Source organism: Tamandua tetradactyla, chromosome 23 (assembly GCF_023851605.1).
Source record: "Tamandua tetradactyla isolate mTamTet1 chromosome 23, mTamTet1.pri, whole genome shotgun sequence".
Classification (NCBI taxonomy): Eukaryota; Metazoa; Chordata; class Mammalia; order Pilosa; family Myrmecophagidae; genus Tamandua; species Tamandua tetradactyla.
Window position 1 is genome coordinate 16,177,996 of NC_135349.1, and position 24,727 is coordinate 16,202,722.

At 41.8% G+C, this 24,727-nt stretch overlaps 1 protein-coding gene across 2 annotated transcripts in view; it reads left to right on the top strand.

Moving 5' to 3' along the window:
• GALNT17 (polypeptide N-acetylgalactosaminyltransferase 17) overlaps positions 1–24,727 on the top strand; it is a 443,754-nt gene that overhangs the window by 328,364 nt on the left and 90,663 nt on the right. For both annotated transcript variants that reach the window (XM_077140206.1, XM_077140207.1), the window contains one exon: positions 14,427–14,544. In XM_077140206.1, coding sequence (XP_076996321.1) covers positions 14,427–14,544 — 118 coding nt within the window. The remainder of the gene's footprint in view (positions 1–14,426; positions 14,545–24,727) is intronic.

Genomic DNA, 24,727 nt, shown 5'->3' on the forward strand with positions numbered 1-24,727 from the left:
ATTTTCTTAGTTCTTTAATAGTTTAATTCAAATTAAAAAAAAAATTATTCAACTTTGTTAGTTGTTTTCAGCTGCAGAGTTGGTTCTAGTTATACAACTCAACATCCTCAGAGGCAAAAGTCTTGTTATTCTTTAGGATAAATCCCTTGGAGTAGAATTTCTTGGTCCAAAGACACACGCATTTTTTAACACTTATGAAATATATTGCCAGATTGCTTTCCAGAAAAGTTGTTTTTCATATGGTGAATCCTTTGTACCAATTTTTCTTCTAATTTTTCCATTGGTGTCTTAAGAGTCCCTTCACTCTGCTAAGTACTCTAAAATCTGTAGCAGGTTTTAAATTTAGTTGCAAGTCAAAAGTAAAAAAAAAAAGATTACTTTATTTTTCTGTATTTGAATTCAACTTGCTCTCAAGCCTCCATTTTCACTGATGATGGAAAAGAAAACCAATCTTATCATTTCAGAGTAACTCAGTTTCTTCCAATTTAAAACTCCATCCCTTTCAGTTCAGTTGCGCTGTGAAATCACTTCACAGGCTCTTCTTTTCTTTGGAAGGCTGCTCTTCCTTCTCAAAGTATCTCCCTCTGCCGACTCCTCCTGGAACAGCAACGGGGAACTGGCATTGTGTCAGGGTGGTAGAGGGAATATCTGGGCTGCAGGACAGCCTCGGGACCCTTCCTGGCATCCACCGACTCATCTCACACCTCCTTGTCTTCAGTGTTTGACCCCCCTCTATTTCCTGCTGATGTCCTTGGTTCTAGTACTGAACTCTGGACACAGTATCCACCCAATCTTTGTCCTCTTGGCCCCAGACTCCTTACATGCAGTGCCTAAGGAGTTTGACCTTTTGCCACCCATTCCTCTGGGTTACACAGTAACATCAGGATTTCTTGGTGCCAGGAGCTCGCGGGGGGCTCTGGGAATGCTATTTCCACTCCTCTCTGCATCTAAGTACCACTCCACCATTGCTGGCCTACTGCCTGGGGCACTCTGCCAGGCAATCTCTCTGCCTTCAGCGTTCTAGGCAGGAAGCAAAGCAGCCACCTCTTTTGCCCTCATGTCCTCAAATCCCATTTGCAGGACTTCTCTCCCCACACCCAAAATTCCAACCTGAAAGCAGAGAGCTAGGCTAAAACTCCCCTAATTAAAAATCAACTTCCTTTTCCTGCATCTTTCTCCTTTACCTCCCCTCTCTCTTCTGCCTCCCAATCGCAGGAAGAATTAGCCTCCCTCTGGGGTTGAAAACCTCACACAGGTCACTGGTTCTCAACCCTTTAGAATCACAGTTTGATTGGCATCTGGGTGTAAGCCCAAGTACGTTGTCTGAATTTGCCGGGGCTGCCATCACCACTTCCATACAATGGGTTGAGTCAACACCAGAAACGTATTGGCTCACAGTTTAGGAAATAAAAGTCCATCAGGATAACAGCAAAGCTATAATTTCTCCCTGAATCTATAGCAATCTGGTGATGAAAGTCCTCAGTCACATGGCAATCCATCTTTCCTTCTCTCTCTCTCTTTCTCTCTCCCTACACCATCCTATTACCTGCCCCCCCCCACCTGCCACCCCACCATGGCCAAGTCACATCCCTCTGAGTTTGTCTGACTGTAGTACTTGATATTTAAAGGGAGGCTTCAGAATTTAGAAAATGCTTTTCTCTCTCTGGTGCATGGCTCACACCTTTGAAATCCTGGCTTCCAGGCTTTAATTTCAGAAGTTGATGTCAGGAGTCCCTTCTATTGTCACAACTGAAACTTAGCATCTTTGCTTTTTCTTCCAACTGTAACCATTTTAACCCATCTCAGCTCTCATCACTGCCTCTGGACGCCACGGTAAATCCAGAAGAGAAAATCACATCCGTATATTTCAAAAGGTGTTATCACATTATTTTACTTCTGTTCTTTATAGCTGTCTGGCTACTAATCCAGTCCTGAGTACGTGAGGCCACCAGAAAGCTGTGATCTTATTTGGACCCTGTTTTGACGCTGAAAACAATTGCTTTTGTCTTATTGTGCTTTGGTAAACACTAGGGGCCAAAATTGAGGGTGTTTTAGAAAACAGATTTGTGGAACTTGTATTTACTGAAATGGTGTTGTAAGAAAACTGGCTCACTCCATAGAGAAATTTTTCTTGGGTCTTAGTACTCAAGTGGCTGTACCTGTCATCCAGGTTTTAGATATCACAGATCATTCTGTTGGTTTTGTTTGTACTTTGTGAGAGAGCTTAGGGCTCAATTTATGACCTGCTTTTATCAAAGTACTGTATTTTGCATACCAAACTCATCCTTGGCTTCATCTTTTAAAAGTAAAATTACTGATTTTAAGGGTACAATTCCATGATATTAATTACATTCACAAAATTGTGCCACTATCTGTTACCAAAACTTTTTCCATCACTCCAAACAGAAACTCCACACCCATTAAGCGAAAACTCCCTGTCAACCCCTGTCCCCCCAACTCCCACCCACCCCCATGGCCCCAGGTAGCCTCTTATCTTTTCTCAATCTCTGGGAATGTGTGTATTCTAGACATTTCATACAAATGGAATTGCACAGTATTTGTCCTTTTCTGTCTGACTTATTTCACTCAACGTGATGTCTTCAAAACTCATCCATGCTATAGCATGCGTCAGAACTTCATTTATTTTAATGACTGAATGATATTCCCTTATGTGAATATACTACATTTTGTTTATCCATTCATCTGTTGATGGACCCTTGGTTTCGTCTCATCTTATTCACTGCCCTTCTGTCCTCTTGTTCTCGTTTCCTTACTTTAAATTTTATTTTAATTTTTGGTGCTGCGTTTCTAGAAGATGTCCTAAAACCTTTTCAGAAAAATTATCTACCGTGCACCAATCCAATACTCTTACTTTTTTGTTTTTATAGAACACTGTGTAGCTATCCTGAGGCCATGCTTAAGTGTCTGCCCCAAAGCTTTTACTGAATTTGTTCTTATATCAGTCCTGGAAGTTGGAGAGGGATTATTATTTCCCATTTATAGGTGAAAAGGAGGCTAATTTATCTTTCAGATCCTATCAGTAGATAAGCAGGATCCTTTATCTATCCCTTTTCAAAGTTCCCTACCTGCCAGTCGCCCAGTATCATATAATTCAGGGGGTTCTGAGTCTCTGCTCCCCTCCAGGGCTTCCTGTTCTAGAATAGAGATCAGCAAAATGTAAACAGGACCAGACAGTAAATATTTTGGGCTTCATGTCCAAGAGGCAAAATCAAGAATATTAAATAGTGATTTATAAACAAGGGAGAAAGCCAAGTTCCAAATATTTTGACACGTCAAAAAATGTAATAATATTAATGAAGTTCATTTTTTTGTAATACAATACAGATTACAATGTATTGTATCTCTCTAATGGGAATAATTGGATTATTTTTTTTGAGGGTGGGAGTAACATTTTATTTAACTGAGGTTGAAAGCATTCCTGCTGATGACAGCATTCCTGTCATCAGATTGATTACACATGTTCATCTGTAAAAATTTTCTTAGCCATTGTCCAGACAAAACAGGCAGTATAGTTTGCAGACACCGATTCTAGAACTTTCTTTTTTTTTTCTCTTCCCAAAACTTTCATCCAGCCCATGTCTCATCTCTCAAGATAGCTAACTCAACCCTTTTTTGAAGAAAATGTAAAGTGTTGATGACTGATGATGGCTTCATGTGTTACCACTTCTTAAGAAACTATACTTTCACAAAAATACTCTTCATAAGATTATTTGCAAATCGTTTTTTCAGAACCTAGGGAAACTATAATTAGCAAAGAGCCAAAGTGTTATGCTAAAAAAAATTTCTTAGAAGAAACATCTTACTAAAGAGTTTCGATATGGTCTTTCTGTTAATAAAGCAAGCCCCAGCAAACTCAGCTGGCTCAAGAAATGCATTTGTTACTGGCAACTTAAATCCCCACTGGCATTTTCTGCGTCTGCTAAAAAAATCACACTTGTGAGAGATGAGCATTTCCTTTATCCTCCAGAAGGAAAGGCTCTTAGTACCCAGACAGTTCACTTCCCAAATCGGAGGAAGTTGTCTCTGCGTGAATTATCTTTTCAGCAACAAAAGTGAAAGTGCTACCTCCATTTAACAGGCGAGGCACTGGCCTCTGGGTCCTATTTTCCTATTTTCTTGTGAGATATGTGTGTGTTGGATACAGAGTTTGATTTTTAAAAAGGCAGCTGTACTTACCCTTTTGGTATTTATATGTATAGCAGAGGCAAATGGAACTCTGAGTATTAAATTACTGCACCATGCCAGTTGAGAATTCTATGCAAGCCAGCCAACTCCTTCCCCCAAATTGTATTTTTAGTGTTTAGCAGCTGCAAGTTCCCAGAAATCTTCAATGAGGGACCACTTATCCCACCCAGTGCGAGAGCTCTTTGCTGTTGCCAGTTTTAGATGCTCTCGTTTGGGAGGCAGGATGATACCTAGAGAGGGTATGGAGGCAAACATCACTGGGCAAGTCCTCCCTCCACCCTTACTTGCCTGTGTCTGCCTTGGGTAATTCATTTAATCCCTCTGAACCTCAGTTTACTCAGCTGGAAAGTGGGGCTAATGATATCTACCAAGTAGAGCTATTGTGAGTTTAGAAATAATTTTGAACTGTCTTGAGGCTGTGCCTGCTGCATAGAGGTGCTTGGGGGAAGGTGTTGTTGCTGGGAGAGATGGCTCCTGCCCCAGTTCTTCTCCCCCTTTCCTGCGTCCTGCCTCTTGGCACTCTGGCATACCAATGCCTTGTGCCAGAAGGTGGCTGCAGAAGGGTAGTGTGCAAATCAGTTACTTTTTCTATGATACAGAATAATTCATGGGGAATGCTAATGCAACAGATTCCTAAATGAAATGCATTCTGATAAATCAAGCTACCTACAGAGTTGACAGTACTACCCAAAAACCCAGTGCTCCTTGTACCCTGGGAACAAAGTTTGTAGCCATTCATGCAAAAACAGCTCAGAGATGGGATTCGGTTTTACCCTTTTCCTGCAAACCTGGCTTGGAATTGGAAGGTGCCCAGCAAAGGGGTCTGGGCATCTGCAAAGCATAGACCAAGAAAATGGTGAGTGCTTGAGGTCAAGGTCAGAGAAAGCAGACAGTCACAATTAGGCATGCCAGCTAGAATCATGAAGAGAGACATGGGCTAAGTCTCTCTTCCCTGGGTCATGAACTATCAGCCTGATGACAGATATGGAGATGTGTCTACCAGAGACAAGAGGCTAGTGGGTCTGAGGCCTAGGTTTGCAACAGGAGGTGAAAGGCAGGCAGAGAGGGCAGAGACATCAGCTCTGGTAGCCCCTCCTTGGTAACCAGGCAGCCTGGTGTCTTTCCCCAAGAACTGGGGAACAAGAGGGCAAAGGAAAGAAACTTCCTGACAGGGGCTTCCTTCTGAAGGCAGCCAGATGTCTTCCACAAGCTCCTTGAACCCCTCCACTGGAGCCTGCCCTTCTCACACCAACAACCTTACCTACCAGAATGCTCCATGTAGCACCGTGGCTTACACCAGAAATCGCTCTTGCTAAGGTCCTGAATTTAAAGTGAAATCAGTCAGCATCATCATGTGTTTCTCTAACTATGCGGTCCAGATGCGGTGTAGACAAGAGTTGCCTTGACCAGCACTAGGGTTTTACTAAGAACCACAAAGTTGAGAGAGGGACTCCCAGGGCACCGTTACAATGACTGGCCATGGCTTGAAGTTGGATGGGGGAAAAGAAAAGGCAGAAGGGAGTGAGGGCCATTGTCGGGTGGTAGGGCTGGTGGGTTGGAGGTCCCAGCGGGGTGCAAAGATGGCTGGAGTGAAGGTACTTGTGGAAGTGATGAGATGCTACTCAGAGTTGAGTGCTCAGGGTTTGAGATGACGTGGGCTTTTTGTTCTCTTATTTTTATTGAGGTGTGTTTTCTATGAGGGATAGATATGAATTTCTGTCAGACCAAAAAGTGAATTTCCCAAAAGAAAGAAATTTATTTTGAAGGTGGATAGGATTTGAATAGGTGGAGGTGGTGTATTAGAGGACGTTTCGGGAGAAAGCAGTGCTGCGGCATAGGCTGTAACATTTTTTGTGAACAGGGAACAGCCCCACCATACAGTCTGTAGCATTTATGTTGGAAAGGTATTTAAAAGGGCAGGGAATGGCAAAGAAGAATTTGTATTTAGTTCCTAAGAGAATAGGGAGCCATTGAAAAGCTGTAAGGAGAAGCAGTATCTACAACCATAGCTGGGCCTTTTGTCACCTTTGAAAAGAGGAGGTACTGGAATTGAGAAAGCTTTGCTATCTTGGTGTAAATTCCTCGGGCTGCTGCTCCGTTCTTTCTCAACCTCTCTTCCTTCCCTCACTTCTCTCCCAGCTGGAACTGCTATGTGTGTGTGTGTGTGTTGGATGTATTTTGTGTAACCACAATAATAAAAGTGTGATTATTTTTAATTTTTCTTCTTCTCCTCTGTAATGGAGCTATTAGAGTTTGGCAGATCCCTTAATATGATTATCATTTTGGAATGGCAGAATTGAAATGTTTGCCCTAATGATGCTAATCACCACGGAGTTTGAAGAATGGATCTGAAAGCCCAGGTTCCAGCAGCTCATGGGCTTGCGGCGCTGTGTCTGCAGCCTCCGTGGCTGGATGGGTTGCAGGGAAGCCCCTGAGGGGAAACGGGGCTAATGCTTTGCTCTTGGTTTACTGCCTGTAAAGATGAGTCCAGCTAACCACCTCACGGGGCTGCAGGCCCCAGGGGCGAAACAGCTCCTGACCCAGGGCTGGGGGGATGGGGAGATGGCACAGGTGGGAGAACTTTGGGTACTTCTCCCCATGCAGATGGGAGATGGGCAGGGACTCGCCGTCAGTCCCAACAGGTAGTTCGCAGTGCTCGTGCCCCAGAACTCACCGGCACCGCTGGCTGGCCTGGCCACGGGTGAGGCTCTATCTTTTAATTTGTTAGTTTCTGAGCATTTGCCCTATGGTTGATTATAGATCAGCCACCGGCCGGGAGCCCCGTCTGTGTGCATGGCATGGTCTGCAGGTGCTTCCAGCCTCTGCCTCCCTCTCTCCCTGCCGGGCTGGGCCTTGCTAGGGTGCTGAGCCAGGGAAAGGGCTGTGCACTCCTGACGTGGTGGCAGGGGAGCCTTTTCACCGGATCTCATCAGTGATGCTCCTCCTGCCCCGAGGTCTCAGGTTCTGCGGGCCCAGCCTTGCCTTGGCCTCCCGGGGCCTGGAGCGTGGTCCTGCCTTGGCCTCAATGGAACGAGGAGGCGCGTAGGAGACCTCTCCATTCTGTTTGCCCCAAATCAATCCTGGGGTTCGCGATACAGACCCTACTCAAATATGCTGAGCAGAGCTGTCCCCAGGCACTTGGGAGACCGAGGGCAAGTCACCCTGTGGATTCTTCTATCCTCCCCAGCCACAATATATATATATATGTCATCCAATTGAAAATCAAGTTGTATTAAAATATCAGCTGGACAGGGAAAAACGTTCCCCAAAGGGCACTCAGAGGGATGTGGAAGGAAGAGACTGCAGGTCGCTGGCCTTGATGGTGAAAGTTACACAGGGCTCTGGCACTTGTATGCTCCTTGGGCCCGCTCCCTCCTCCTCTCTTCCTCCCCCTCCCTCCCATCTTCTCTTCCCTCCCTCTCTTTCCCTTCCTCCTCCTCTCTCCCTCCCTCTTTCTTCCTCTCGCTCTATGTCCTCTTTCCTGCCCCCCCACATCTCCTTTCATTCCATCACTAAAATAGGGCACACTCCCGTGCTGTCCTGGGGTTCTGGTTTATTTCAGCCTGTTTGTCCCTGAGACATCATGGAGCCCTTTTCCACTAGGGATAGGTGCTCCAACCGGCTCTCCTCATTCACTTATTCAAAAGTTTTTAGCAAGTGCCTGTTCTGGGTCAGGCAATGCACTACCCCTGGGCATATAACAAGAAACTAGATAGGCAGCTTCTCTGTTCTCAAGGACCGGACAGTCCAGTGGGGGAGATGGATGCCCGAGGATGGTTCTGCTGATACACATGCAAATGCTTGAGTCCCATCTCTGTAATTCAGTGATGTTGGATCAGACCCAGGAATCTGAATTTTTCTGAGGCACCCCCAGTCGTGCTGAGGCAGGTGGGCCCTGGACCAATCCTTGAGAAACACTGTTTTACCCATAGGGCTATAGTCAAAGCCAGCTGTTACAGAGTGTTTGTTGATTGACTATTCCCTATGATATCAAATGTCCTGGTTGCCCTTGTGTGTGAGAAACTAGTCTTGGGAGGAGAATCTTAATTATACATGTATGCTAAGGTTGGAAATTTCCAGCTTGTAAGCAGAGGCCTTGGGGGAATTTCTTCTAATTCATCAGAATTTCTCCATGTGCTCAGCAATTGCTCTTTAGAAAACTCAGTTACATCATGTGCCCCTTTTGTCCCTCTGTGCTCCTGCCTTCTCTGCAGACTCCAGTTCTCACCCCCAGGATTGCTCTGCACATCTCCAGGAACACATGTCACTAATATTTCTACATAAATCAGGTGGGCCCTGGCTTTTAGTTCTCCCCAAATGAATCTTCTATGCAGCGTGTCTCTTCTGGCTATGCAATGAAGCACTTAAGTTTTCTGTTTTTTCCTTTGCTCTAAATCAGAAGGAGGAGATGTGCCAGTTTGAAACTGCCATGCTCTTTAATCCTCATTCAGTAATGCTGGGTGGGATCTTTTTTATTATTTCCATGGAGATGTGACCCACCCAATTATAGGTGGTAACTTTTAATTAGATGGCTTCCATGGAGATGTGCCTCCACCCATTTAAGGCAGAGTTGCTTACTAGAGTCCTTTAAGAGGGAACCATTTTGGAAAAAGCTTCAGAGCCAACAGAGCCCTCACAGTCAGAGACCTTTGGGGATGTAGAAGGAAAACACCCCAGGGAAGCCTTATGAAATGAGGAGAGAAAGCTAGCAGATGTCACCATATGCCTTCTCAGTTGAGAGAGAAACCCCGAACTTCATCAGCCCTTTCTTTGGAGTTAAGCTATGTTTTTCTGGATGCCTTAGTTTGGACATTTCTATGGCCTTAGAACTATAAACTTGCAATTTAATAATTCCCTTTTTAAAAACTGTTCCATTTCTTGCATATTGCATTCCAGCAGCTTTAACAAACTATACCAGATTTTAGTATGAAAGTGGGGTACTGCTGCAGTTTGCAAATACCAAACATGTTGGAGCAGCTTTTTAAATGGATAAAGAGAAGATTCTGGAAGAATTGTGATACACTTAATAGAGAAGGCCTAGAATGCTTTGAAGAGACTGTTGGCAGAAGTGTGGACTCTAAAGACACTTCTGGATAAGACCTTAGACAGAAATGATCACATGTTATTGCAAACTGGAAGGAATACCACCCTGGTTTTAAAGTAGCAGAAAATTTAGCAAAATTGACTATTGGTTTTGGATGGAAGGCAGATTTGAAAAGCCATGAACTTGAAAATTTAGTGGAAGAGATTTCTAAGAAATGTGGGAAGTACAACCTGTCTTCTCCAAGCAGCTTATAGTGAAACATGACAGGCAAGATATAAGCTGAGAACTGAGCTCTTGGGCACAAAGAAAACAGAAATTGATGGTCTGGAAAATTCTGGGTTTCCAGAAAGGGGGACCCCAGTGAAACATACACCAAGTGAGAATTTAACCAAACATGGAACTGGTCAGCCATTTCAGGACAAGCAGGGATTATCCTGGCTTGTCTTCTCTTATTTTATCCACACGATACTCTGTAGAGATTTAATTGAGAGCCACACTTTGTGGAAAGTCCTATTGTCTGATGGTTATGATCCCTGCATACTATGTAGAAAACCAGCAAGAGTGTTGTGGATCTGTATAAATGGAACCACTGCCAGTCTGGACTGAAAAGGACAGAAAAGGGGCAAATTGAAGGAAAAATAACTTCAAAGGCAGAACCATGGAAGCTAAGGTCTGAAGCCAAGAAACCTCGGGCCAGGAGAGTGGACCCACCCAAGCACTTGGAGAGGGTAAGATTGCCCCAAAGGCAGAGGTGGGCCTTCCAGGTCAGTGTTCTGGAAGAACTGTGCCCCAGGCTTTGGAGAGGGTAGAGCACATTCCTTGGGGATTGGGGAGAACCTGGCTGCAACCCCATTGTTCTGGAGAGGTTAAGTGTGTGCCCCAGAGATGGCAGACAGCCTGGGTGCAGCCCCAATGTTTGGAGAGGGTGGAGCCGAGAAAAAGGTGGTCTCCCCATTGTCTCCCAAGATTGCAGTTGGAGAGAAGTAGGGCGCTGCATAGGCCCTTGGAAAGGGTGGGACTGCCACTTTCTAGAGCTCTGAGGATAAATGTCTCTCGGACTTTGAAATCTAATGGAGTTTACCCTGCAGGTTTTCAGAACTGTTTGGGTCCAATGACCCCTGTTTTCCTTCCAATTCCTACCTATGGAAATGGGAATATGTATTTTATGACTGTCCCTCTTTTGTATACTGGTAGCAGATAACTTGTTCTGAGTTTTACAGATTCACAGCTAGAGGAGAATTTTGCCTTAGGACAGACCAAGCCTGTAACTGACTTTGTTGAGATTTTTTACTGTTTCTGACTTTGTATTGTATGTGTATTGTGACTGAAATTGTTTACGACTTTGTAATATTTTGATGGAATGAATGTATTTTGCATTTTAAAAGAACAAATCTTTTTGGGGACTGGTGGAATGTGCCAGTTTGAAACTGTTATATATCTCAGAAAAGTAATGTTCTTTAATCCTCATTCAGTATTGCTGGGCAGGATCTTTTTTATTGTCTCCATGGGGATGTGACCCACCCAATTTGGGTGGTGACTTTTGACGAGATGGTTTCCATGGAGATGTATCTCTACCCATTCAAGGTGCGGTTGCTTACTGGAGCCCTTTAAAGAGGGAACCATTTTGGAAAAAGCTTCAGAGCCAGCAGAGCCCACATAGCCAGAGACCTTTGAGGATGTAGAAGGAAAACGCCCACAGAGAAGCCCTATGAAATGAGGAGAGAAAGCTAGCACACATCACCATGTGCCTTCCCAGTTGAGAGAGAAATCCCAAACATCACTGACTTTTTCTTAGGAGTTAAGGCATCCTTCTCTAGATGCCTTAGTTTGGACATTTCTATGGCCTTAGGTGTGTAAACTCACAACTTAATAAGTTCCCTTTTAAAAAGTCATTCCATTTCTAGAATATTGCATTCTGTCAGCTTTAACAAACTAAAACAGGAGGTATATGTCATAGTAACCATTTGGTTGCAAAGAACAGAAATCCATCTAACACTGTTTAAGTCAAGGAGGATTGACTGTGCAAAGATGAGGAGAATCTGTGTAATTCAGGGGCAGACACTAGAGCTAGGCTTATCAGCAAATGGAAAGTCAAGGTTACCAGACAGCTATTTCCCCATCTGGTCTCAAGTCACCATAGTTTATCTGCTTCCTTCTTCTTCTGCATACTGGCTTCTATGCTTAATAATCCATGTGCATGTGGCCAAATGTAGCTTCTCCAAAATGCTGTAAAGATTCAGGAGACTATCTAATTCTAGCTCTCAGCATTGACTCAATTCCAAGCTTCATCTGGTTAGGATCAATGCTCATTCCTAGTTCAATTAACTGAGGCTGGTGCTCACATAGTACTCTCTATGAAATGATTGACAATGGAGGTCATTGCTGTTTCTGGTCAGTGATAACACAAGGCACTGATCCCATTACATAGCATGAATAGTGTGAGATTTTTTTCCATTGAACTGGAAGGAAATTATGGATGGGATTCATAGTAAGAGAGTACAAGATCATCATTTGAGTGCCCACTCTCTGCACTGCACATGTTGCTTATCTTCTCTTATTTCATCCACACAATACTCTGTAGAGATTTAATTGAGATCCAGAGTTTCATTAACTTGAATAAAATTATACAGTTTCAATGGCAGAGCTAGAGTTCAAAATAGTCTCAACAAACTCTGAAGACTGTGCTTTTTCCAGTATACCCCACTGCTGCTGACCACACAGGAGGTCCCTGGAGTCAGAAATCTGGACATTTAGGGCAAAGTCAAGTAAGACCTCAGAGGGAGCGGAGGAGGGTCTGGGATAGGAATCTGCGGTTCAGCGTGAAACGATTCCCTCTGTTGTCTTTCTGGTGGCCCTGGTGGAGTTTATTGAGCTTGCAGGCATTGTCTCTTCTGACCCAAAAAAGAATCTCGGAGGCATTTTTGGCCTTTGACACAATGTGGAGCTTGCCAGCAACTCCATGAAACCTTTTCTGAAGAGTGCAGCAGAAGGGTTAAAATCCAGGGCTTCAAAATTAGGTAGGTCCTGAGCTCTAGTCTGACCAAGGACAAATCACCGAATCTCCATGTGTTCCAGATGTTAAATGGGGCTGGTGTTGTGGGGGTGGTGGAATGAGATAGTGCTTGAAGAGTGCTTTACATTTGAACTTCAGACAAACTAATTGCTCAGTAAGTAGTTGCAATTACAACAACGATTAGTCTAATTGCCTGAACTCAGGAAGTATGCCTTCCATTTTTTCCATTTCCCTACCACCTATGGCACCAGTATCAGGCCTTACACATGCTATACACTGAGAACATATTTGCTGAAAGAATTTATGACATAAGAGTGACCATAAAGTCTAGTGATGGAGGTGAAAGCCGTAATGCATGGCTAGTTGGTCTTCCATTGGTCAGTTTGGTGTCCCTCATTCACAGTGCATGGTTCCAGGAGTCATGCAGAATTGCAGTGAACAAAGTACAGTAACACAGCCTTTTCTACCAACCCCTGCCACATGTAGCTGTGATGTGTTGCCACAGAGGATCTTTGTCTCTGATATTCACCAAGTAAACCTGTGCCTTAGCATACTCCAGAAGGAATAATCAAATGGATCAACATATATAAAATTAAAATAATGATCTGTGCTTCCAGACTTTATGGCCAACCTGTGATACTTTTTCTCTCTCCTGCTCAGCACCCAATCTCTATGGGCTGAGGTAGTCCTTCTGCCATTTATCATGAACACTCTAAGAGTTTCCTAGGACTGCCACAGTGGTTTCCAACAAACTTGTTGTGGCTTAAAACAACCAGAATTTATTCTGACATAGTCTTGAGGTTAGAAATCTGAAATCCAGATGTTGTCAGGACTACACTCTCTATAAACTCTCTAGGGAAGGATCTGCTCCATAACTCTTTCCTAGTTTACATTGATTGCAAACATTCCTTGGCTTGTTGATAAGTCACTTCAGTTTCTGCTTCCATCTTCCCTTTGTGTCTGTCTTTTTCCAATTTTTTCTCTTCTTATAAGGACACCAGTCACATCGGATTAGGAGAGCACCCTCCTCCAGCTTGACTCGTCTTAACTAATTTCATCTGCAATGACCCTATTTCCAAATATGGTCACATTCTGAAATATTGTTGCTTTGGGACCTCAACATACCTTTTGGGGGGACACAATTCAACTCATAATAAATATATTTGAGTACAGGTATTGGTGGTTTCCTCTCTCAATCTTCTCTCTTCTCTAAAGACCAACACCCTGATTCCCTTTCTCTGGTCATAACGTAGGTATTGGACCCCTTCTTTTTGACCCAGCCCCTCTTCAGTGTCTCTTCACCCTCCTGGTTTGCTGGAACTCTTCTCACTAGGGAATGAGTGGACAAATTATGTTTCTCCTCTCGGAGCTTCTTTAAGGCGGCCCACAGACCCTCATCTTGTCAACAGAAATTCAGTGAAAACCCCAGAGCAAAAGGCCTGATGTTTGCTGATACTTGTGCTATGTGAGGCCTATCTTTGTCCAATCTGTAAAGGAGCTGCATTATCCCCAGATATTTCAGGATCCCCTACTTTGTCTGAAGCTAAAAGGTTGCTTTATGGGTTTGGTTTCAGCAGTTTATCTCCAGCTGCTTGGTACCGTTAAGATACCCAATTGGCCCTTATAACTCTTGATCTTTCTTGTAGAATGAAAGGCTCTGTGCCCCTTGTGATGAAGGGATGTTCAGCCTGCAAAAATGAAGGCGGGGTGGTGCAAGGGTAGTTCAGTGGCAGAATTCTCACCTGCCATGTGGGAGACCTGGGTTTGATTCCCAGGCCATGTACTTCCCTACCCCCCCCAAAAATGAAGGGAATTGTGGGGAAGAAGCCAGACCTTTCCAGATCTAAAACCATTCCCTTTTTCCTTTTGCACTTTCAATTCTAGACTGGGCTCTTTCCTCAATGGAATTTGCATAGGATTTCTTTGTAAAGCCCAGCAATCAAAAAGTTCATTAATATAATATCGTGCTAATATATCTGTCATTCATCCTTTTTTTTTTCATTCATCCTTTTTGAATTTAATCAAAGTGCTGTAAGAACTGAAGATCTTCAGGGAAATTATTTGATTTGTCTGTGCAGAGCCCAGCCCCCTGCATATGCTGATCTATGGAAGGGCTTCTGTGCAGATGCTTTAATGAATTTAGCTTCTTTCTCTCTTCTGCAGGACGCCAGCCATGATAGGCTGCTCATTCGTGGTCAACAGGAAGTTCTTTGGTGAAATCGGTCTTCTGGACCCTGGGATGGATGTGTATGGAGGAGAAAATATAGAACTTGGAATCAAGGTTTGTGGCATGGTGTCCTTTCTCTCAGTTTATCCATGTTTGTGAGCAGAGCTGTGTATCTCTAAAGCTTCTCACAACTGATGGATTGACAGATTCACTTACCCCACTCCTGTTCCTGGGAGAATGTTCAAGCAGGGTTGCTGCTTCTCTTTAGAGAAGGCGAATCTTGGGCTTAGAGAGGATAAACCATTTGTTCCGTGACCCACTCTGGATAATTTAGTTTCCCTTTCCATCCAGCTTGAGTTTCTCTTATACATGGGCAGGCACCGGGAATCAAACCCGGGTCCTCTGGCATTCCAGGCAAGCGTTCTTGCCTGCTGAGCCACCGTGGTCCACCCAGTTCTGTCATATTTTGATGGTTCTTGTATGTCATAGAATTATAAGATTCCAGTGGAGGGAAGGACCGTGTTCTGTAGGACCCTGAGTTGTCTCAGAAACGCTTCTTGGTGAGGGAAGGGAAGGAAACCAGGAGGAAGCAAAATGGGCCTGTTGGCAGGCCCCAACCCGATCAGCTCCACTTTTATATATTTTGTATCCTAGGTTTTGCTGAAGATTTTGTTTGAAAAAAAAAAGAATTCAAGTGAAAAAATGTGAAAGTTGGAAACCACGATGTATTCCAACTTCTTCCTTTTAGAGTTAACATCAGTGAATCCTATGGAGGGAATGCAGGAAACTTACTTAGTACCTGGGAATCTGTTAAGAGCAGGCTTGCTACTCCTGCCCGGTGTCTTTTGTCCGAGGCTGTGATGGGGCACCTCTGTCTGGAGGGGGTACCAGGCTGACCTAGAAAGTCTGGGATGGGGCCCAACAACTTGTGGCCTGCCCCCCACCCCACCAGGGGATTCTGATGCACACTCATGTTTGTCAGCCACTGGTCTGCCCTTTGACCTCAGCCACCTTCCAAAACAATACCTGCCTTTTATCAGAATAGGCCCAGGGAACAGTCCACATCTTTCAAGATACTCCTCCAGTTAGTCCTCTAAGACCACCAGCCCAGTGAGCCCTTCTTCCTCACTCCACTTACTCAGCCTAGCCCCCCTTGGACCCAGAATTTTCTTCCTTAAGCTCTTAACTCTTCCTATGCAGGTGTCTGAACCAAGTGACTGCAAGGTCCCCGATAACAGATTCCCTTTGAAATGAAGGCATCTGTAAGGGGCTTTTTTTTTTTTTTTTTTACAAACTATGGCTTTTCTCCTTCAAATCTTATGCTATATTATCCCACCCAGAGCACAGATTAGTTGCATAACAAATGTATTACTCATCCTTACAACTTGGAAAAAAACAGCTTCGTTATATATTCATACACACACACACACACAATATCATATACGCATATAAGAATTGACACAAAATCTTATGATGCTGTTAAATAGGAAATTTTCAATGTGAGAACATTTTCTTTTCTCAGTGTTTTTCCCTATCAAAAATAGGTCTGTCTGTGATCTTTTCAAGTATTTGCTGAAAATTTTTTTTTACTTGTTAATTCCATTCTCAATAAATAAAGATGTGTCATAAGAATAGAGAAAATAAAAAGTCTTTCTGTAGATCAGGAAAAAAAAATACACACATACATATATGTATATATTTATCAGAGTTGACTCTAAGGCTGTTCCTTGGATGAAAGGCAGCTTGCCTGTGAACAAAACAGTGGATACACTGAAGGAAAATAAAAGCTTTCCAGGATAAGGAAAATAAATGAGATTAGAAATTGAAAGGTCTCATCTTGTTCTGAGTAACATTAATAGAAACTATTAACAAGATGTGTTATAGTAGCACGTCTAAATGTTAAAAGAGAAAAAATTCTCCAAAGAGAGAATAGACAGATCACTTTTAAATGATCTAAAATCAGATGGCTTCAGATTTCTTCACTATATCAGACAATTTGGGAAGAAAAGGGACTCTCTTGTTCTGAATCCTTTTATAAAAGGGTGACATAGGAGACCATTGGATCCTTTTCGGGTGGGGGAGGGCGCTCTTAAGAGAAGATAATAGAAAGACTCTCTCAGATCCTCAAACCACAAATTTAAGCTTTAATCCTTAAGTGCTGAATAAAAAGCAAAATTCCTCAGGTTGTATATTGTTAAAAATATTTCTGATACTAATGACCCACTTGGAGGTGAGTAAATAAGAAGGTTTGGGGAGGTTCAGGTAGGATTACCATGTAATCCCCAGGACCTTTCCCTTGGTGCAGCTTCTGCAGGGGGCTTCCTGGGCTCCCCTTATCTCCACAATGGTCACAAGTAAAGGATTCAGACTCTTAAGTTCTCTTTGCCCTGGCCATGTCACTGTAAATGATGAACAAGGGATGGTTTGGACAAACCAGTATTTTTCAGAAGCAGAGTTCAACCTGGGTGCCATGATTGCTGGTTGCATAGCTCCTGAGGCCATTGAGCCACATCATGTCCCTGAGAGAGGTGATGCTTTTAAGACCCTGATGGGCCCAAGGCCGCCATCCCTGTCATTTAGAAATCAGGGACAGTCTGCCATGGTCAAAGTCCCAGACCCCCAAATGTACATGGCATTTCCCACTCGTGCTGATCACTTGACCCCATCTCCTGTCCTTGTTTTTATCCCTCATCTTGTCTGAAACCTGTTTCAGTCACACAGCATGGGGGTCTGGGACGCATCCGCCAGTATCCAACTTAATCAGGCTAAACCCCACCTTCCCACTCTGAGACCCCTGACTTCAAAAACCCTGATGTGGAGAAGCATCTTATGACCTTTACTTTTCATTAGGAACTCTTGGGCTCAAATTTGCTATGTCCACTGAGCATAGTGACTTGACCTGAACAGTAGCCACTCCTGGAGGGATCCAGACCATCAGTTCTTTTATTTTTCTTCATCCTCATATTGCACAAGTCTTTGGTTCTCCCTTGCTGAAGCAGGTCACCTTTAGCGATGGAAATGTCTTCACGGTTAGAGTATATCTGTGGTAAAATTCAGAGCAAAATTCCTGGTCTTGTCCTTTGTGTAGGGCCCCATGTCTAGGTGGCCAGTAGTTCTTTGGAATGTTTTTGAGCTTAATGGAGATGTATCAAGTGCCTTCTCTACTCTTGTAGGCCCTTAACACTAGGCATCCTAGAGTAGACTCACATGGTCTCCATCTCTATGAAACTTATGGTCAGGCAGAAAATCATTAGACAGGTAACTACCAATGTGATGAGCGTGAAAAGACAGGATGGACAGGATGCTTTGGGAGAATATAGCATGGGAATATAACTTATTCTAAGGAACTGAGAAGAGCTTCTTTAAGGAAATGATGTTGAAACTAAGACTTTAAAAATGAGTTGAATTTTCATAGGCAAAGAAGGAGGTATGAAAGTAAGAATATTCCAAGCAGAAAGAAAAGCATGTGTGAAGATTTGGAATTCTGGGTGGGAAATGTATTCTAGGGACTGTAGGATTTCAGGATGGCTGGAGCAGAGAAAGGGAGATGAAGATTTGGCAGCTACAGCTGTGGCCGTGGGTAGGAGCAGATTCTGGAGGACTTTGCAAGCTGGAATTTTTTGGTCTTTTTCTTAAGGACTATTGTGAATATTTTTAAACATATATCTTAAAATATCCCATGTACCCATTATTCAGCTCCTTTGAAGGGATTTAAGGGGAATGAGGTGATCAGACTCCTTTTTTTTTCCTTCCTAGTAAAGAGATAATTATGACTGGATAGATCATCAAGCTGAATACATTCAGGAGGCAGAACCAGTGTGTTTCAGACTGTGATTGTGACAGTAGGAGAGAAGTGGAAGAATTCATGAAGCAGAAAAGAGCTGGATATTGAGTATATGGGAGGGATTAATGGAAGGGAGTGGTCAAGTCTGACTTCCAGATCACTAATTCCAGAAATTAGGAGATGCTATTGCTATCCTCTGAGATAAGAAATACTATTGGAGGAAGAGGTTTGGGAGAAGGTGGGAGGATGATGTTTTCTGTTGTAAATATGTTGAGTCTGAAATTTCTGACCCACTCAATCTAGTTGTCTGATAGGCATTTGGAGGTGTGGGCATTAAGCTAAGGACTAAGCCTGATATAGACTTGGACATCTTTGCCATATAGATCATGTTTGAAGTCATGAGAGGGAAGGAAATTACCTAGAGAGAGGAGAAGAGGGCATAGGAAAGAAGCCCTGAGAAAAGCAACATTTAAGGGGTAAGGAGAAGACACTGGCCAAAGATACTGAGAAGAAGTGACCCAAAGTAAGAGAAAAGCCAAGAGAGATGGGTTTGTAGCAGCTGAGAGGAGACTGCATATAAATACCCAACATTGGCCTTAGAAGCAAAAGACATAGAGAAGAACGGATGTGCCATTCAGGAAGTTTGACTGTTAGGACATGGTGGTTGATTGGATGTGAGGAATGAATGAGAGGGGGTGTTAGGGATGCCTCCAAAGTATCTGAACCACTGAGTGGATTCACCTAGACAATGCTGGTAGACAATGTCTGTAAGTGGAGGTGAGTGCTGGTATGAAAGGATGTATGTACCCTAGAAAAGCCATGTTTTAGTCATGATCCCATTTTGTAAAGGTGGCCATTTCTTCTAATCCCTATTCAGTACTTTATTTTTGAAAATATAATTAGATCATCTCCCTGGAGATGTGACTCAATCAAGGTGGTTATTAAGCTGAATTAAGTGGAGCTGTGTCTCCACCCATTTGGGTGGGTCTTGATTTGTTTGTTGGAATACTATAAAAGAGGAAATATTTTGGAGAAAGTGAGAGAATCTGAGAGAGCAGAGAATGCTACAGCACCACGAAGCAGAGTCTACCAGCCAGTGACTTTTGGAGGTGAAGAAGGAAAATGCCTCCCAGGGAGCTGGAGAGGAAGTTAGCTAGCAGATGATGCTGTGTTCCCCATGTGCCCTTCCAGCCGAGAGAGAAACCCTGGCTGTTCACCATGTGCCTTTCCAGATGAGAGAGAAACTCTGACTGTGTTTGCCATGTGCCTTTTCACTTGAGAGAGAAACTCTGAACTTCATTGGGCTTCTTCAACCAAGATGACTTAGATTGGACATTTCTATAGACTTGTTTTAATTGGGACATTTTATCAGCCTTGGAACTGTAAACTGGCAACTTATTAAATTCCCCTTTTTAAAAGCCATTCCATTTCTGGTATATCACATTCCGGCAGCTAGCAAACCAGAACAAGGTGTAAGAAGTTCCATTTAAGAAATGTTGAGTTTGAAGAGTAGCAATCTTCCATGACTGCTGGTAAGATGGCAAGGGACTGTAGAAATAGAATGGGATCCTAGCCAAGGTAGGACTTGGTGGAAGGGCTCCACAACAAGAAGTGGGTGTTCACTGTCCCACCCTGGGGCCTTCCAGACATGATGCTTAGGGTTTGGGCTGACTTAGAGGCCTGGGACAGGGTTGGAGCCAGGGGATTTCAGCAGGTAGCTGTCATGTGTGCTGCACCTAAAGAATTGAAGAATAAGGGAAAGTACTTTTTATCAAGGACCCTTCATATTTTTTTCTGAAATATTTTGTGGAAAGGAAGTTAGTTTTCAGAATGTTTACAGCTTTCACGTCTCTGCCCGTTGTTCCATCTGCATGCAAGTCCATGGGTTTCCTAACTTATCATCCAGTGCCATGGTGGCCCCTTGTTTGTCTGTCTGACACCTCTCCAGAAGAGGTGATGATACCCCCAGCAGAACCATGGCTGATGAACTTTCTACCTGTAAAGATTCATCTGCAACCCACCTTGCTGTCTCAGCTTTCACTGCTACAAAAAAATACTCAACCTCAGTGCCAAATCTTGATGCAGAATGGTGTTACAAGGCATGGACAAAGCAAGAGGAAGTTAATTTAGACAGAGTTTCTAGCATTGAGATAGCAAAACCATTTGGTCTTTACTAAACAGTATTGCCATCCTTTTAAAGGAGAGAAATAGGCTAATATATGTAGAAAGCTAAACAAAAGCACATACATGTGTGCATATACACATGAAAACATGCGTGCACACACACACACACACACACACACACACCAAATGCACCTGTCCCCAAAAGACATTCCAAAGGACAGCAGTTGTAGAATAAAATAGCTTCCATAGAGTGTCTATAATTCTGTAATTTTGCATCTTATATGAGCTTGGAATACTGCCCTGAGTAGATGAGGGATTTAGATTATTTTTTGTTCTTACTGTTTTTTCCCCTTCAAAACAAATCAGAAAATGAAGAATTCAGTCAGGAGATTTTATGTTAATTTCTTTTGTTTTAATTCAACATTTTCTTATGGAAATTTTCAAACATACCCCAAAATAGAACACTATAATGAATCCACATATACTAACCATTCAACTTCAACAAATATAAAATATTTTGCTCTGCTTTTTTCATTTTTTTTAAAGCAAATCCCAGACATCATATCATTCCATCTATAAATATGTGAGTGTGCATTTCTAACATATAATGACTTTTTAAAAATGTAAGCTCAACATAACATTACGCTTATCAAAACTCAATAACTAGGTCATGTTTTCTTGAAAATGTTTATTTCTTATAGCTGGTTTGTTCAAACAAGGTCTACATAGTGCATGTGATTGACGTGTCCCTTAAATTTCTTTTAAGCTGTATTTCCTGCCATCTGTATTATTTTCATGCCATTCATTTGTTGAAGAAACAAGGTTACTTGTCCTGTAAAATTGAGCATAATCTGGATTTGGCTAATTGATTTCTCTTGCTGTCCTTAACACCCTCCTCTAATCCCCATTTCCTCTAAACTGTAGATCTGGAAGCTTGATTAGATTAGTTTTCTTCCTTCTTCCCTCCCTCGCCCTTCTTTCCTTCCTTCCTTCCTCCTTCCCTTCCTCTCTTCCTATCCTTCCTTTGTTTCTTTCTTTTTGGCAAGAAAATATTAGGTGGTGCTCTGAACTTCCTACCACATCACATCAGGAGATAAATAATGTCTTATTATCTCACTTTTAGTTAAGAGTCAACAGTGGGTTCAGGTGTTGTCAGCCTGACTCATCCATTATCAAATTCCCCAACCAAACTTTCACCTAATGGCTTTAGCAGCCACTGACAATCCTCTCCCAGATCCATCATTTCATTAGGGCCTGCAAGATGGTGATTTAAAAATTCTGTGTTCATTCTGCGTTTATACACTGTAATTCATCCATTGAAAAAAAGACTTTTTTCCCATCAATTGTTTGGGTACTCTGAAATACAGTCCAAGCAAGAAAGGCAGGATAAATGCTTGATTCTTTACTTTTATTAAAACGTTTTTGGACTAATGAGTTAGTGCCATAACAACCTCCAAATGTGACCAATGAAGTTTTGTTTTTTTTTTAGTAGTATTATAGACTCAAAGGTTTTTAAAAATATATTCTATGTATTTGAAAATCTGTTACCCATTTCTTCCCATTCTACATGTGTTTTAATTGAGGTATCATATGAAGACAAAAAATGCATAAATCTTCTGTTTGATATATTTTAAAGTTATTTACACCCAAATAAACATGATATAGAACATTTCCATCACCCCAGAAAGTTCCCTTTTACCCTTTCCCAGGTCAGTTTTTCCCACGCCACTTCCCTGTGGCAACCATTTCTGATTTCTATCACCATAGATTAATTTTATCTGTTCTAGAACTTCACATAAATGGAATCATACATTATATACACTAATGTTATCCGGCTTCTTTCCATCAAAGTTAATACTTTTGAGATGCCTCCATATTCTTATGTCTATCAATTGCTCACTCTTTTTTATTGCCGAGAAGTATTCCATTGAGCGAATATACAATGACAATTTGCTTTTTCATTTTCCTGCTCATAGGTAGTTGGGTTGGTTTCAGTTTGGGACTTTTATGAACATTCACATAAAAATTATTTTTGGGCATGTTTTGGTTTTGGTTTTCTCTCTGGTAAATGCCTAGGAAATGAATTAACAGGAATAGGGAAGGTGTATGTTTGACTTTTCAAGAAACAAACAGATCTCCAAAGTGGTTAGACCATTTTACACTCTAACCAGCAACATGTGGAAATTCCAAGGATTCCATCTCTTTGCTAGCATTTGGCATTGTCAGTATTTTTAAAGCAATTCTAGTAGACTTGAAATGATACTTCAGTGTTTTATTTATATATTTGTATTGTTGTAGCATGTATACAACAGTAAATTTCCCATTTTAACCACTTTCTTTTGTACAACTCAGTGGCATCAATTGCATTCTCAGTTCTATTTCCATCACCACCATCTGTTACCAAAACCTCTTCATTACCCCAAACAGAAACACTATACCCATTGAACAGTAACTCCCCATTACCTCTCCGTTTCCTAGCTCCGGGTAACCTGCAATCTACTTCCTGCTCTATGAATTTGCTTATTCTAGATATTCATATGAATCAATTCACACAATATGTGTCCTTTTGTTGCTGGCTCATTTCACTCAACATGATGTCTTCAAGCTTTGACCACGTTATAGCATATATCAGCACTTCATTCCTTTTTATTGTTGAATAATATTCTATTAAATCTCTATAGCACATTCTGTTTTTGTCCATTCATCTATTGTATTGTTTTCACCTGGCTATTGTGAATAATGTTGCTTTGAATGTTGGTGCTCAAGTATCTGAGTCCCTGCTTTCAGTTCTTTTGGATTCATACCTAAAAGTGGAATTGCTGGGTGATACAGTAATTTATGTTTAACTTTCTGAGGAATAGCCACACTGTTTTCTACAGAACCTGAACCATTGTAGATTCCCACCAACAGTGTACGAATGTTCCTATTTTTCTGCATCCTCACCAACACCTGTTGTTTTTCATTTGTTGTTTTGTTGTTGTTTTAATAATAGCCATCCTACTGGATGTGAAGTGGTATCTCATTGTGATTTTGATTTGCATTTCTTTCATGGCTAGTGATGTTGAGCATCTTTTCATTGCTTATAGGCCATTTGAAGAGCTTTTTTGGAGGCTAATGTGGTTTAATTTGCACTTCCTTGATGGCGGATGATATTGAGCACCTTGTGGATAATATGTATATCTTCTTTTGGCCACGTTAAAAATTGTGTTGTTTTCTTTTCATTCTTGATTTGTTGGAGTTCACCATATGGATTCTTGATATAATTCTTTTTTAAGAGATACATGTACTATGATTGTTTCCCAGTCTGTGGCTTGCCTATTCATTTTTAAATGCCATGTTTGGCTGAGCAGAAATTTTAAATTTTGATTAAGTTCAGTTTATCACGTTTTTCTTTATCATCAGCCATCAAGGAAATGTAATGTAAAACCACATGACCCCCCAAAGAAGCCATTCAGATGGCCAATAAGCACATGAAAACATACTTTGTATGCTCTGTCCAAAAAAGTATTGCCTTCCTCAAGACATTCTTTTCTGTTTTCTTCAGGGCCTTTATGAATCATAGCCCTAAACATAAAAACTAGAACCATAAATTTCTAGAAGAAAACATAAAAGAAAATTACCAGACTAGCCTCAGATTGGATAATAATATTCACAGTACATATATCTCATAAAGGAATCATATCTGATTATATATAACAAATCCTACAATTCAGAAGTAGGAAAAAAATGGCAAAAGATTCAGACACTAGATAGAGTTCTTTTACTTTTTTGCACAAGGCATTCCAGTGACATCTTGCGTATTTCCTGCCCCAGATCTGGAATCAGCCATTTTCCCAAGGAACGAGATTCCTTCTAATAGGAAGTGATAGTTAGTGACAAAAGTCTTGTCAGTAAGGGTGTTTATTGCTACCTGGGTTGTCATTTTGTATAAGTCTTTTCAATGAACAAAGTTAGAAAATACTAACTTTTTAAGAAAGAAGAAATGTAAGTCATAATTTTATGTGGTTATTTCCAATTCAATTTGTGATTGCAAGGTTTTTACATCTTTGATTTTATACCCAGCTTACACTGAAAGTGTTGGTCTCTATTATCATAACATATTTGCTTTATTCTACTATGTGTAAATAATAGTTTCACAATAAGAATACCAATATCATTACTAACAAGTTGACCGAATTCAGTTTCATATTTCTTTGTGCTTTGTTTTGTCCTTAGAATATATCCCACTAGCAATGTACTATTTGTTATTTCTGACATCATTTTTCTCTGTGTAGTTGTGCCACCAACTTGATATAGGGTGTTAAAGTTATATACCAATAAAGAATGAGGTTGATTCTTTCTTCTTCCTGAGTTTACAAATCAGTTGACTAAGCTCAGTTGACCTAAAGT